The 12,277-nt window shown below is 46.7% G+C and overlaps 1 protein-coding gene across 1 annotated transcript in view; it reads right to left on the minus strand.

Annotated features, from left to right (window-relative positions):
• Window positions 1-2,983: 2,983 nt before the first annotated feature.
• Window positions 2,984-12,277, minus strand: part of LOC311130287 (microtubule-associated serine/threonine-protein kinase 2-like) — a 283,934-nt gene continuing 274,640 nt past the window's right edge. The window contains exons 23-27 of the mRNA XM_084163019.1: window positions 11,970-12,196; window positions 10,895-11,017; window positions 10,674-10,813; window positions 10,329-10,522; window positions 2,984-10,142 (exon numbers count right to left, since the gene is read on the minus strand). Coding sequence (XP_084019145.1) covers window positions 8,044-10,142; window positions 10,329-10,522; window positions 10,674-10,813; window positions 10,895-11,017; window positions 11,970-12,196 — 2,783 coding nt within the window. The 3' untranslated portion in view covers window positions 2,984-8,043. The remainder of the gene's footprint in view (window positions 10,143-10,328; window positions 10,523-10,673; window positions 10,814-10,894; window positions 11,018-11,969; window positions 12,197-12,277) is intronic.

Below are 12,277 nucleotides of genomic sequence, written 5' to 3' on the forward strand. Positions count from 1 at the left end.
CAAGCAAGTACAACCCTTTTACCCGGGAACTAGAATCATAAATTATTTTCCTTTGTCCTCAACTTAAATAATTTTCACAGCTCTATCGCCATTTCAGTTCGCTATTCAATTTCTTTAACTGTTCTCTCTGATTAGGCCCTAATTAATAAAACAGATACTTGCTATCGTTGATAAGCATACATTTAATGATATTCCTATCATTTGAACTATCTCTCACCCCTCCCCTTTCTCCTTCCTACACAACGGGGAAGGCGCGGGGACCTGCCCTAACCATCTTCCTTCTTAGGAAATAATGTCATTCGTACTTGTAACATATTTTCATAGACCTATCTAGAATACTTCTAAAGCTATCTAATTCAACTTTTAATACACGTAAAAACTCTCTCTCCCTACACCCATTCCCTATTGAATAAGTGAGTCTTTCTATTTAACCCCAACCATGCTACAAATCTTCCATTCAACATCAACAAACCAAAAACTCAGTAGTATCTGGTCACCACCCATACCAGCCGTTGAATTCACTCATACACACAGATTTCACCTTATGCCATTGAAATGCCCAACAAAACATAATAGTTCAATGGAACCCTCTATTTGCTCTCTACTATTTACACATTACTTCTATAACCACATTAATTATAGTCCGATTACCCATTAAACCTTATCACATGATCAAACAACGGCACAACCTTAAACTCATATGGGGCGGCAGGCAGCTTAGTGACCAAGAGGTCGCCGGTTCCAATCCCCGAGCCGACCAGGCGAAAAATCTGCCGATGTGCCCCCGAGCAAGGCACTCAACCCCAATTGCTCCTGCAAGTCGCTCTGGACAAGAGCGTCTGCTAAATGACCAAAAATGCAAATGTAAATATTCTCTACTTTCTCACCCATGATGTACGTCTACGTTCGGGTGAGCAAGTTCATACGTATATATCGTTAGAAATGTATAGGTACCACTCAAATAATCGCTTCGTGGTGTTTTTAGCCAATTCTTAATCTACACAAATCACTTCTTAGTCTTTCCTGACTCTCCAAAAGCCATACTCTCGCTGTCTCTAGCCCCTCCCTCCTTTTGTTTCAAGGGTGGACTTCAGTACTTTCAGCACTCGTTCCGCCTCTGTGTGTCCTGCCATATTAATGTACACGACGCTTCCTTCTTTTAATTTCTATTCTAAAAGTTTAAAAATGTTAGGTTCAAGTTTCTATTTCTCACTTTTAATACGTTTTATTTTAATTTCTGTACCTTAGTATATCTATTCCCAATTATCATTCCCAAATTATACGGTTTAAACAACCACAAACCCAATAGTTATTCACAAATTATACAGGTTAAAACAACCACAAACCCAATAGTTATTCACAAATTATACAGTTTGGACAGCCACAGACGTCTTTAATTCCTAATTAGTTTTCTATCAAAATATACAGGTTTATTAATTTTAGTAACCCGCATTCACTCTTTTATTTCGTCTGCAAACACTATTTTATTACACTGGGATCATTCGCACTCTCATGCATACGACACCCTATACTTTAAAGTGCTCCTCCGATCTGGGCGGTACCCCCAAGTACAACTCCCTGCCGAAGCGCAACACTATAGTGTACTTTAAAGTGCTACTACGATCCTAGCCGTACTAGTTACGGACCTTGCCGATAGCGCAACACTATCTAAAATTGTAAGTGTCCCTCTGATCCTAGCCGTACCCTCATAGATACGATCCTTGCCAGTAGCGCAACACTTTTAGACCAATAATTCCCTATATCCCACAGTTCCCACCCCTGGTGGTCCTAGCCTGGGGATTTCAGTATTTTCTCCGATCCTAGCCGTACCCCCGCAGTTACGGACCTTGCCGGTAGAACAATACTCTATGGTACCATGGTTTAACATCACATTCACCAAAGGTTTGCATGTCACAATATGGTGCTTATCTACTCATAATAATTCATAATTTAGTTCACTTACATCAAACAGGTGTTTCACAAAATTAATTTGGATAAAGCCAATGTGCAGAACTTCAGTTATATAACAATAGGTGTCTGCTTACCTATTTTTAGTAGTCCGTACTCTTTGTGAAACACACTGTCCAATGACAGAGATGTCCAATGGGCCGGACAATACCCAGCGAAGTCCCTTTACCAGATCACAGTCGGAGGTCACCAATTGATAAGTTGCGTCAATTCAAATCTGGTATTGGAACAAAAAGAGGTCAATACACGTCTTCTAAAATAGACTAGTATTTTAATTAATGCAAAACACTTCAATGGTAAATATGATGTTCGTATATACGGGTCAGGGCAGACAGAGAACTGGTCCATTGTTATAAGTTCTTCTTTAAATACTCTGACAGAGATAGTTCCCGCTCCCTGCTGGCCTATCAGAGTAGAGACTGAGCGTGGTTTAGACTTACTCAGCCTATCGTTGGCGCACAGGCTGGTCCCAGTCCCTTGGCGCTTCACTGTTGCCAGGTGTAAGTTGTTATCTGCAGCTTGTCCAGAGAGTCAGCACCCATAGACACAGTTTGTCCTTGAGCGATTTAACAAAGAGGCAGTGTGTGTGTATGTGAGAATCACAAGTCTGTCTCACCCTACTCCCTAACATTCCTCACATTAATCACAGCTTGTTATATTAAACAGTCTATATCAATACAGCACAAACCTTTTATGTTTAATCATTAATGCTTTCTTATTAAGCTAACAGCACATCTAAAATATAAGAGAATAATTTCCCACAATACTTTTGGTAATGTAGTGTATGTCAGATACTGTAAAACATAATTTATATGAATGTAAAAAGCCTGTGTCAAATGCCTGACAATACCTTGTTTTACAGCATTGTTGATAATTTTGGTTAAAATGAAGAGCTCTTATTTATCTCATGCCAGAGATCCACGACGTGCCACAGCTCATACTGCACTCACACATTAATATTAAGAATAATAACAGTCAAGCATAAAACACACAAAAGACCATAAATATATATATAAAAAACTTTATTATTATGATAAGGTAGGATTAACAACAACATGCGTTTACCACAATAGAAAATAAAAAGATATTGCACTGGCTTTCCTCTAGCAATCTCTCTTAACCCCTTTCAGACAGAAACTCACTCCCCTCTCCTTCACACTCTTCAGACACAAACACACGCTGTACACACACACAGGATCTCACATACCCTTTAAAATACTGCTCCGAACCCTGGGGAGTCAAGTCCATCATATGAAGTCAACAGTCTCCTCTTCCCTCAGTTCAGTGGCATTGGTCTCTGCACACAGACAGCCATAACAACACAGACAGCCCTAACACCGCTCTGGGCTTTAACACATTGCACACAGTGTCTACAATAAAAACACATACTGTATGGATCTCAGTCTGTAGAGATCTAGTGAGGTTAAAGCACTGGCGGGTCCAGGGTGGAGGTTACCCACAGGGTTAACAGAGAGAGAGAGAGGGAGAAGGACGGGGGACGGGGGACGGGGGGGGGTCTAGCTGAAAATTGGAGGTGATGGGCCCAGACTAGGAGTAGGTAGTATTTTGTTTGGCTGAAATTGCTTTGTGTGTGGTGTGGTGTGGTGTGTGTGCTGGGATGGGAGCAGCCAACAGCCCAGGGCTAGAGATGAATGACTCCACCAGGGAAACGGACACTTGACTTCCCTCTGACAGATGGCTGGATCATCATCATTACACACGGGACTGTGTGATACAACAGTAAATGTCAGGGAATGGCGAGGCTGGCGCCGGGCGGTGGAGGATGGGACTCGGATTGAGTCAGAGAGAGTAGCAGCTGTCCAAGCAGCAATAACAACAGGACCACCAGTATAGTCCAGATGGAATGACATACAACACAATACACACTGTAGGAACTATTCTTACAGGGTTGACCCATATCAAATCAGAACTTCGGATCAGTTTTGGGACTGTAGTAATTCGATGTGCAGGGGTCAAGTGCGTGAACAACATTCATGAAGTATCAAATGGGGAATGCCACAGAGACTTTCAAATCATATATCTGGCTGATATAAAATAACACTCAACACGCAGACACAAATGGAGGATGACATAATTTGAGTCACCTGACGTATTCGGCCAATGAGGAGATACTATCTCAGTTTGGGGTTGATTGATTGGCTACAGCAGACAGTTGTTAAATCAAAACACTAAGCTTGGCTGATCTGTCCCAGTGACAAATGACATCTTCTCTCCGTGAGGACTTAGGGCCTCCACCTCACATGGCCTACCAACCTACCTACCCACCCACTATTCTTCTGCATTAGAGGATACCACTATTCACACCACAGGTGATTTAGGATACGTCCCAAATGGCACCCTATTTCCCATATAGTGCACTAATTTTGACCAGGGCCCAACCTTAAAACGTTATGTGCACTATGTTCCTCCTCATGAACATTGTCTGTGGTCCGTCAGTGGTTAGGTTACAATTAACACGGGTATGTAAAAGCCATAGCAAGCCAGTCACATTGATATGATCCAGGGTAACTTTAGCGTGTGGAAAGCTGTTGATATTAATAATGATCTCTGCCTGTTACAGAGGTTGATTTCTTGTAGCATTGAGGAAGATAGAACAACATGTAAACATATTACAGAGATCGATAGCCACAGTCGGTGGGGTTGTCTGTCTGTCTGTCTGGGGTTAGGTATTGACGACACAGATCTCTTTAGTATCTATAGACACCAGACAGACAGTCCTGTCTCACCCTCAGTCAGTCTTCCTAATGAGCTGCTCTCTGCAACATCTCCAACAGCAACATAACTTTGCAGGACACACACCAAGAGAGATTTTAACTCTCACACAGAAAAAAGAGAGATGTATGCTGCAGGTAGCCACAGTTTTACAATGTGACAACATCCCCTTACTTTACAAACTACGACACACACACACACAAACGCCCACACACACAAACGCCCACACACACACAAACGCCCACACACACAAACGCCCACACACACACAAACGCCCACACACACACAAACGCCCACACACACAAACGCCCACACGCAGCAGTGGGACTGGAGGATCATAGTGGTGTTCGGTCAGTTCAGACTGCTGATTGGTCAACATCGTCGTGACTGACCTAAAAGCCAGGGATCTGATTGCCCTTCCTTTTATTTAGTTGGCTTTTCATTTGACATACAGCGATAAAAGGGTTGTGCAAAGCCCGCCCCCGTGCTGAACCATCCCCGACCCTATAGGCCAAATGAGACGTCAGTCAAGCATCAGGCCAATCAGGGACAGACAGCACTAATAGGGGTAACTAACTATGAAACGTCTACCCTAACTAAAAAACACTCCCAAGTCCCAACACTGCAGAGTAAAGAAGACACAGCAGACCTTTAAATATTAATATATATATATACACACTTGACAGCCACTTGACAACACACACACTCTTGCACGCATATACAAAGTAAAGTCTGTTAACTTTACAGCATAAGAGAGAAAACACAGAGAGAACACAGCAAGTTGGTCCATATACAAAATAAGATCCAAAGCAAACCTTTAGTGGCTGATAAAAACAGAGCGAGCAGGGGCTAGAAATAAAGATAACGGTCCATTTGGATGTGGAAAACCACTGGTTGTCATAATATAGATGATTGAAGGCCAGTGTGCCTACTGTTGTATGTTTGAGTTGACTTCTACTCCTATGCTAACGTAGGACTTGGCCATATCTCAGAGAAAAATCATATCTCCATTTTTTCAAACTTATGGGCATTCACAATATATATCTCAATTTTTAACAAATGTTTACTCTAAATAAGCTTTGTTGTACAATTAAAGGTAAAATACACTGCATTTCAAACAGTCAGCAATAATATAATGAATTTAGGACTTGTGACATTTTACCTAGGCTAAATATAAGCCTTCCACAACCATAAGACCCAATAATAATTGTATTATTTTTTATCAAAAAAGTTTTACCTGCTTTTTTTGCAATAATCACTTATCTGGCTTTCAAGTCTGTCTATGAAAATGCCCTTTTGGTTACAAATTCAACCAGAACCATGCATAATGCACATTCACTAATAATGACCAACCTCTTATAGCAGGCATTATAGAAAATTAAGACAGGTCTCATATAAGCAATCTCTCAAGCAATGTTCATTGATACTCCTGTTTTAGTAGGGTCTGCTCTTCGCGCAATTTTAGGAGTTGAGACATAAAAAGGGTATCATTAGAAAGGTTAACTTCTCCTCTATTATAGTAAATTAATGTCTCAATGAGTTTCAGTGTCCATATGACCGATTCTGTTGGACCAAACCTCAAATGCAAATGGCGAGTTGAAACTACTTGTTGTCAGAGAGGAAGAAGTTACTTTTTAGTCTTTGTTGTTGTGAGGGCAGGGGGAGGGGCTTGGTGTCTGTGTACGAGTGGGAAGGGGCACAGTGCAGACAGCACAGGAGGGGCTTGGTGTCTGTGTACGAGTGGGAAGGTGCACAGTGCAGACAGCACAGGAGGGAAGGAGACAAGACCAAAAAGACAAACGCTCATAAAAACAAAAACAAAAAATATTAAAACCTCAATTCCTGTGATACAGGCATTTGGAACATCGCGCTAAAACATAAATTCGAATTAATCACATTAATCCGACATATTGCCCAGCCCTACGCTAACTAGCCTGTACACAGACTTGTGAGAGGTCTTCCCGCCTCAGAGTTTGAGAGGAGATTCAGGGGCAGAGTAGTCCACCCCAGGAATAATGCGCTGCCTGGTACATAAACCCAAATCTCTAAATAGATCTACATCATCTTAACTACTTGACTCTTGTCATCTCAACACTGTTGACCAGACTAGGACCAGATTGATCAGTTGTCTAGATCACTGACCATCCTTTCCTTCCCACCTCACCTATAGTCCATCCCAATGTAAAGCAGTTCTATGGACCACACAGTATTATGTCATCATTAGAAACATGTCCCCTGACATAGGGACCTAGATATGGTGAGGCTATCATGCAGTTACAAGGTGAACGGCTAGGCTAGTATCCTAGCTACCACAACACATACTCACAGCCACACAGAGCTCTATATGCTAGGTACACTGACAGGTCCAGGTAGCCATGGAAGGGTTATGCTCTATATGCTAGGTACACTGACAGGTCCAGGTAGCCATGGAAGGGCCAGTGGAGCGGATAGGGAAAGAGATTCTCATGGAACGCTATGCTATACAAAAGAAGCACTGCTTGAATAGCCATTCTGACAGCCACAACATTAATAGAGTTTTATATAGGGACTAGAGGGTGTTCTAGCCAGTCTGCAGTATTAAACTGTTAAAGAGACAGAGTGCAGCGTTAGACCATGAGGGAATAATAACACACAATGTAATTTGCCTTAGGCTGCCGAGTGAGTTAAACGTGGACGATGCAGATTGTTTCATTAACAGACTGTAATGTATTTACACTGATTGCTAAGCATACGCTACTTTTATTGCTGAGATACATCCTCTTCAGTCACGGACGGCTGGAGACACATGCAGGCGGGGTGGAGTGGTGGTGGTGGCTGCATCGTTTAGAAGGCACAACCTGAACTATTGGCTAGCTAAAAGTCACACGTCAGACTACTGGAACTACAAGGTGAACGCTAACGAGGCAGTATACTAAGAAAATACCATTAGAGTATTTGTGTGCGTTTGTTATTCCTTCCCTCAGTGCGTGTGGATCAGTGAACTCACACCGTTTATTTCTAGCCCCCATGTTTCTTTGAAGAGAGAAACAAACGCAGACTGACTTCACAGGAACATGAATCAATGTGAAGAAAAAAACCAGGGTATAAGAACAACAAGAGATCCACAGCCAGTCTGGATGCCTCTGGGCTATAAGAACATATAGTCAGGGCCCCGAACTATCATCTCCCTCTCTTCCCATCTCTCTTTCTATCTATCAGATGGCTACGCTCTCAGATAATGATTAGTGAGTTGCAAAGAGTTTTGAATATGTTGTTGTTGTTTTCTTCCAAACATGCAGTTGTCTGTGGATAAAGATTAAAATCTCCATCAAGCAGTCTGTATTGTCATGGGTGTATTATCTGCTACGTTTTCTTGCTGCTGGTTTGGTCCAGCGGGGTGGAGGCTGCAGAGGCTGGGCTGGGTCTCTGTGGGGCCGGGGGGTCTGGCCTATTGCGCTGATCTGAGGCCGCAGTAGGGGACTGGGTGGGTGTGGTGGTGGGCCCCTTCCTCGGTGCAGTAACACCTGTAATGGCTGAAGTCTCCCTGCTGCCTCGTAACACCACCACCGGCATCTCCATGGGGTGCTGGGGGCCCTGGGCCAGGGTACAGTCTTTAGGAGGGGAGGGCCTCCTCTGTGGAAGGGGAGGGGGGGCTGGCTCAGTTTTGGAGGGCTGCCTGGGAGGAGACTGGGAGGACAGGCGGGGCGGGGGCTGAGGGGCAGGGTGTCTGAAGGGGGAGGGGGAGAGGGGAGTGGTGGTGGCGGTGAGGGGGGAGTCAGGTGTGGCCTTGGGGTGAGGAGGGTCAGAGGGTCTCTGATTCTGGTCCTTGGCTCTCTCAAAGGCCTCCTTGGCCCCAGGGATGGTGAGTTTGACGGGCCCCAGGACGCTCATAGCCACGTTGGCTAGCTGTGACACCATCTTGTCCACCCCGCTATCTGACCTTGACACTGGGGCTGGGGAGGCTGGGGGGCTGGGGGTGGCGTAGTCTGGGGTGGCGTAGGATGCAGCAGCGGCAGCAGCAGCAGCATGTCTCCTGTTGTCAGCCTCCTTCTTCTCCTTGGTGATGCCTGGGGAGGAGATGGGTGTGGGGACTATGTCTCTACCGTCTATGGACCCAGTGGGGCTGGATCTGGGGGCCTCCAGGCCAGAGTCTCTCTCCTCACTCCATAACCCAGGACTACTGCTCTTCCCCCTGGGCTCAGACAGCTTGGGGCTCCTCCAGTCCTGATGTGGAGATGGAGCAGCAGGCTTCAGGAAGGTGTCCTTACTGACGGAGATGAAAGCACTGCCGGGGGTTGCGAAGGTGCTGGACAGGGGGCTCTGGGTGAACTTGCTGCTGGGGTCTGGAGTCTTCCCATCTCTCCGCCTACAGTCATCCAAGGAGGCTGAGCCGCCGTCTTTCCCTCCCAGCGAAGGAACACTCTGAGTGGGCTTGTGTTCGTGGAGTGTGGAGGGTATGGTGGCTCTGCTGGGCAGCAGGGTGGAGGAGGGGGACAGACAGAGGGAGGGGAGGGTGCCCCCGGGTCCTGTGCGGGGGGCGGTGGGCATGACGGAGGTGGGGCGGAGCAGTGGAGGGGTGAAGGTGCAGGTGTTCCTGCCACGCCCGTCCTGACTGTCCTCGGACCCCTCGTCTGTCTCGTCCTCTGATGAGTCTACCTCATGGATAGCATCCTGCTTCTGTAGTGACTCCCTCCTCTCAGCCCGGTCCTGTCTGATGGCTGACAGCTTGTCCTTCAGTTTGCTCTTCCCGGGGGCAAGCCCCAGGGACCCGGCCGTTGACCCCCCGTCCCCCTCCTGACGCCCTAGCTTCCTGCTGGAGGAGGAGGGTTTTTGCATGCTGCCCTTCTCCACGGGACCCCCACGGCCCCCTATCCCAGGCCCCAGCAGCAGACTCTCTCTCTCCCCAGCTGACTCCTGGAGACTCTGCAGACTGGGGTCTCTCTGAAGCATCTCCTTCTTAAACTCAGCGTGGGAGATGTCCAGGCTGTGTTTACGCCCTGTCACCGTTACAGGCAACTTCTTGTCACCTCCGCCGCCTGATGGAGATGGGGAGGACGAGGAGGAGGAGAGGGAGGAGGCTAGCTTCTCAGCAGACTGGACCCGCTTGAGGAGTGGGGAGCGGGGGTGTTCAGCGCTCTTGGGCCTGGAGATCTGCCTGACCAGAGGGGGGGAGGAGTGGAGCTTGACGGGAAAGGTCTGGCCCATAGAGGTCGAGCCCAGCCCGTGGCTGGACAGGGGGGAGGGAGAGCGCTGGGGGGAGGTGCTCTGTGGGGTTGGGGAGGGGGTGCGGGCCAGGGGGGATAGGGGGATGTTGCCGGCTGACTTGCGGCGGGGGGAGCGGTACTGCCGCTGGAGCTTGGGGGCCAGGCCGTGGAGAGAGCTGGGCCTGATGTGACCGGAGCTGGCTGGGGAGTTAGGAACACTGGAGCTGGGAGAGCTGCTCTGAGACGAGTTACCCCCTACTGAGAAAACACGACACACACAGAAACACACAGACATTCAGGGTTTCACCTAAATTCATGAAATGTTATGCACACATAACCACCATCTTTTATGACCTTTTCCCAACATTAGGCCATGTCGTACTGTCCATTAGGTGAGCGGTGTGTTTGAGGGATGTGTGTGAGCCCACTGTGTGTAGGTCTTACCAGAGTGTGCAGAGTCAGGTGTGGACCGGTAACCTTGTGTAGGTGACCTAGGGGACAGGTTGTGAGTGGGGGACCCAGGTCCACTCTCTCCAGAGGACAGAGAGCGGGTTAGAGAGGAGAGGCTACGGCTGGTGTGGAGAAGAGACGCCTGCTTAGTGATCTTCCTGAACAGAGAGTTCCTCTTCTTACTACTGCTGGAAACAAACACACACACACACACACACACACACACACACACACACAGTAGAAAGAGTTGAAAAGACAAACATCAGCCCTTATGTTCAATGTATCATGACTTCAGAGAGGAAAGGTAAGTGTGTGAGATCGTTCAGATAAGAGACTAACCTTTCCTGGCTGCTATCTTTGGTCTTGGTCTTCTTGTTGCGACGCGCCATCTTGGATTTGGAGCCGGTCTTGCGGGCGGGGCCCACCTTGATGGAAGTGTTCTCAAAGGACGTGGCAGAGATGGACACCTTACCACCGCTCTGAGGGTAACACACAACATGCGTAAGACAGGAGCTAATGTGTGTGTGTGTGTGTGTGTGTGTGTGCGTGTGCGTGTGTACCTTGAGAATGAGCTCCACCACCTCAGTGTGGACCAGGCCGTGGACAGCCTCTCCATTCACATGAGTGATGAGGTCTCCTTCTCTCAGCCCCGCATCATGGGCTGGACCACCCTCCTCTACATGCTGACAGAGACAGGTGGAGAGAGAGAGAGAGATGGAAGGAGAGAGAAAGAGAGATGGAAGGAGAGAGAAAGAGAGATGGAAGGAGAGAGAGAGATGGAGAGATGAAAGGAGAGAGATATGGAGAGATGAAAGGAGAGAGAGATGAAAGGAGTGAGAGATGAAAGGAGAGAGATAGAGATGAAAGGAGAGAGAGATGAAAGGAGATATATGAAAGGAGAGAGAGAGAGAGATGAAAGGAGAGAGAGAGAGATGAAAGGAGAGAGAGATATGAAAGGAGAGAGAGAGAGATGAAAGGAGAGAGAGATGAAAGGAGAGAGAGATTAAAGGAGAGAGAGAGAGATGAAAGGAGAGAGATTAAAGGAGAGAGAGATGAAAGGAGAGATAGAGATGAAAGGAGAGAGATAGAGATAAAAGGAGAGAGATGAAAGGATATGGATGAAAGGATAGAGATGAAAGGAGAGAGAGAGAGAGATGAAAGGAGAGAGAGAAAGATATGAAAGGAGAGAGAGAGATGAAAGGAGACAGATGAAAGGAGAGAGAGAGAGAGATAGATGAAAGGAGAGAGAGAGAGATGAAAGGAGAGAGAGAGAGAAAGAGATGAAAGGAGAGAGAGAGGAAAGGAGACAGAGATGAAAGGAGAGAGCGAGAGATGGAAGGAGAGAGAGAGAGATGAAAGGAGAGAGAGAAAGAGATGAAAGGAGAGAGTGAGAGATGAAAGGAGAGAGTGAGAGATGGAAGGAGAGAGAGAGAGAGAGATGAAAGGAGAGAGAGAGAGATGAAAGGAGAGAGAGAGAGAGAGAGATGGGGAGAGAGAGAGGAGGGCGAAATTACACATCAAATCATTTCACTGGTGACAATTCAATCTCTTGAATGGAATGAAGAACAGGATTACTAGTAGTGTTAAATCACTTTTAGTTTGAGTCACTAAAAGCTAAAGCAACCTACTACTCACCCAGACCATATGATGCACTGTGTAGATGTCTGTGTCTCCCATGTACACCCTGATGGCTCGGAGGGTGAAGCCGTACTTCTTGCCCACCTTGTGGATGATGATGGCGGGTTTGATGTTGGCCACGGCTGGGGACAGGTCTCTACTGGGGGAGGAGTCTCTGGACGAGGGATTGGACGAGAAGGAGTGGGGTGACATGGGGCTGGCCAATGGGGAGGCCCCGTGGTGATCTAAAGATGGAGGAGCGAAGGAGATTGTTTAATAGGGAGACCAGTCCGGTTACTAAATGCACATAAATGCAATTGATTTTC

Source organism: Coregonus lavaretus, assembly GCF_964263955.1.
Source record: "Coregonus lavaretus genome assembly, chromosome: 6".
Lineage (NCBI taxonomy): Eukaryota > Metazoa > Chordata > Actinopteri > Salmoniformes > Salmonidae > Coregonus > Coregonus lavaretus.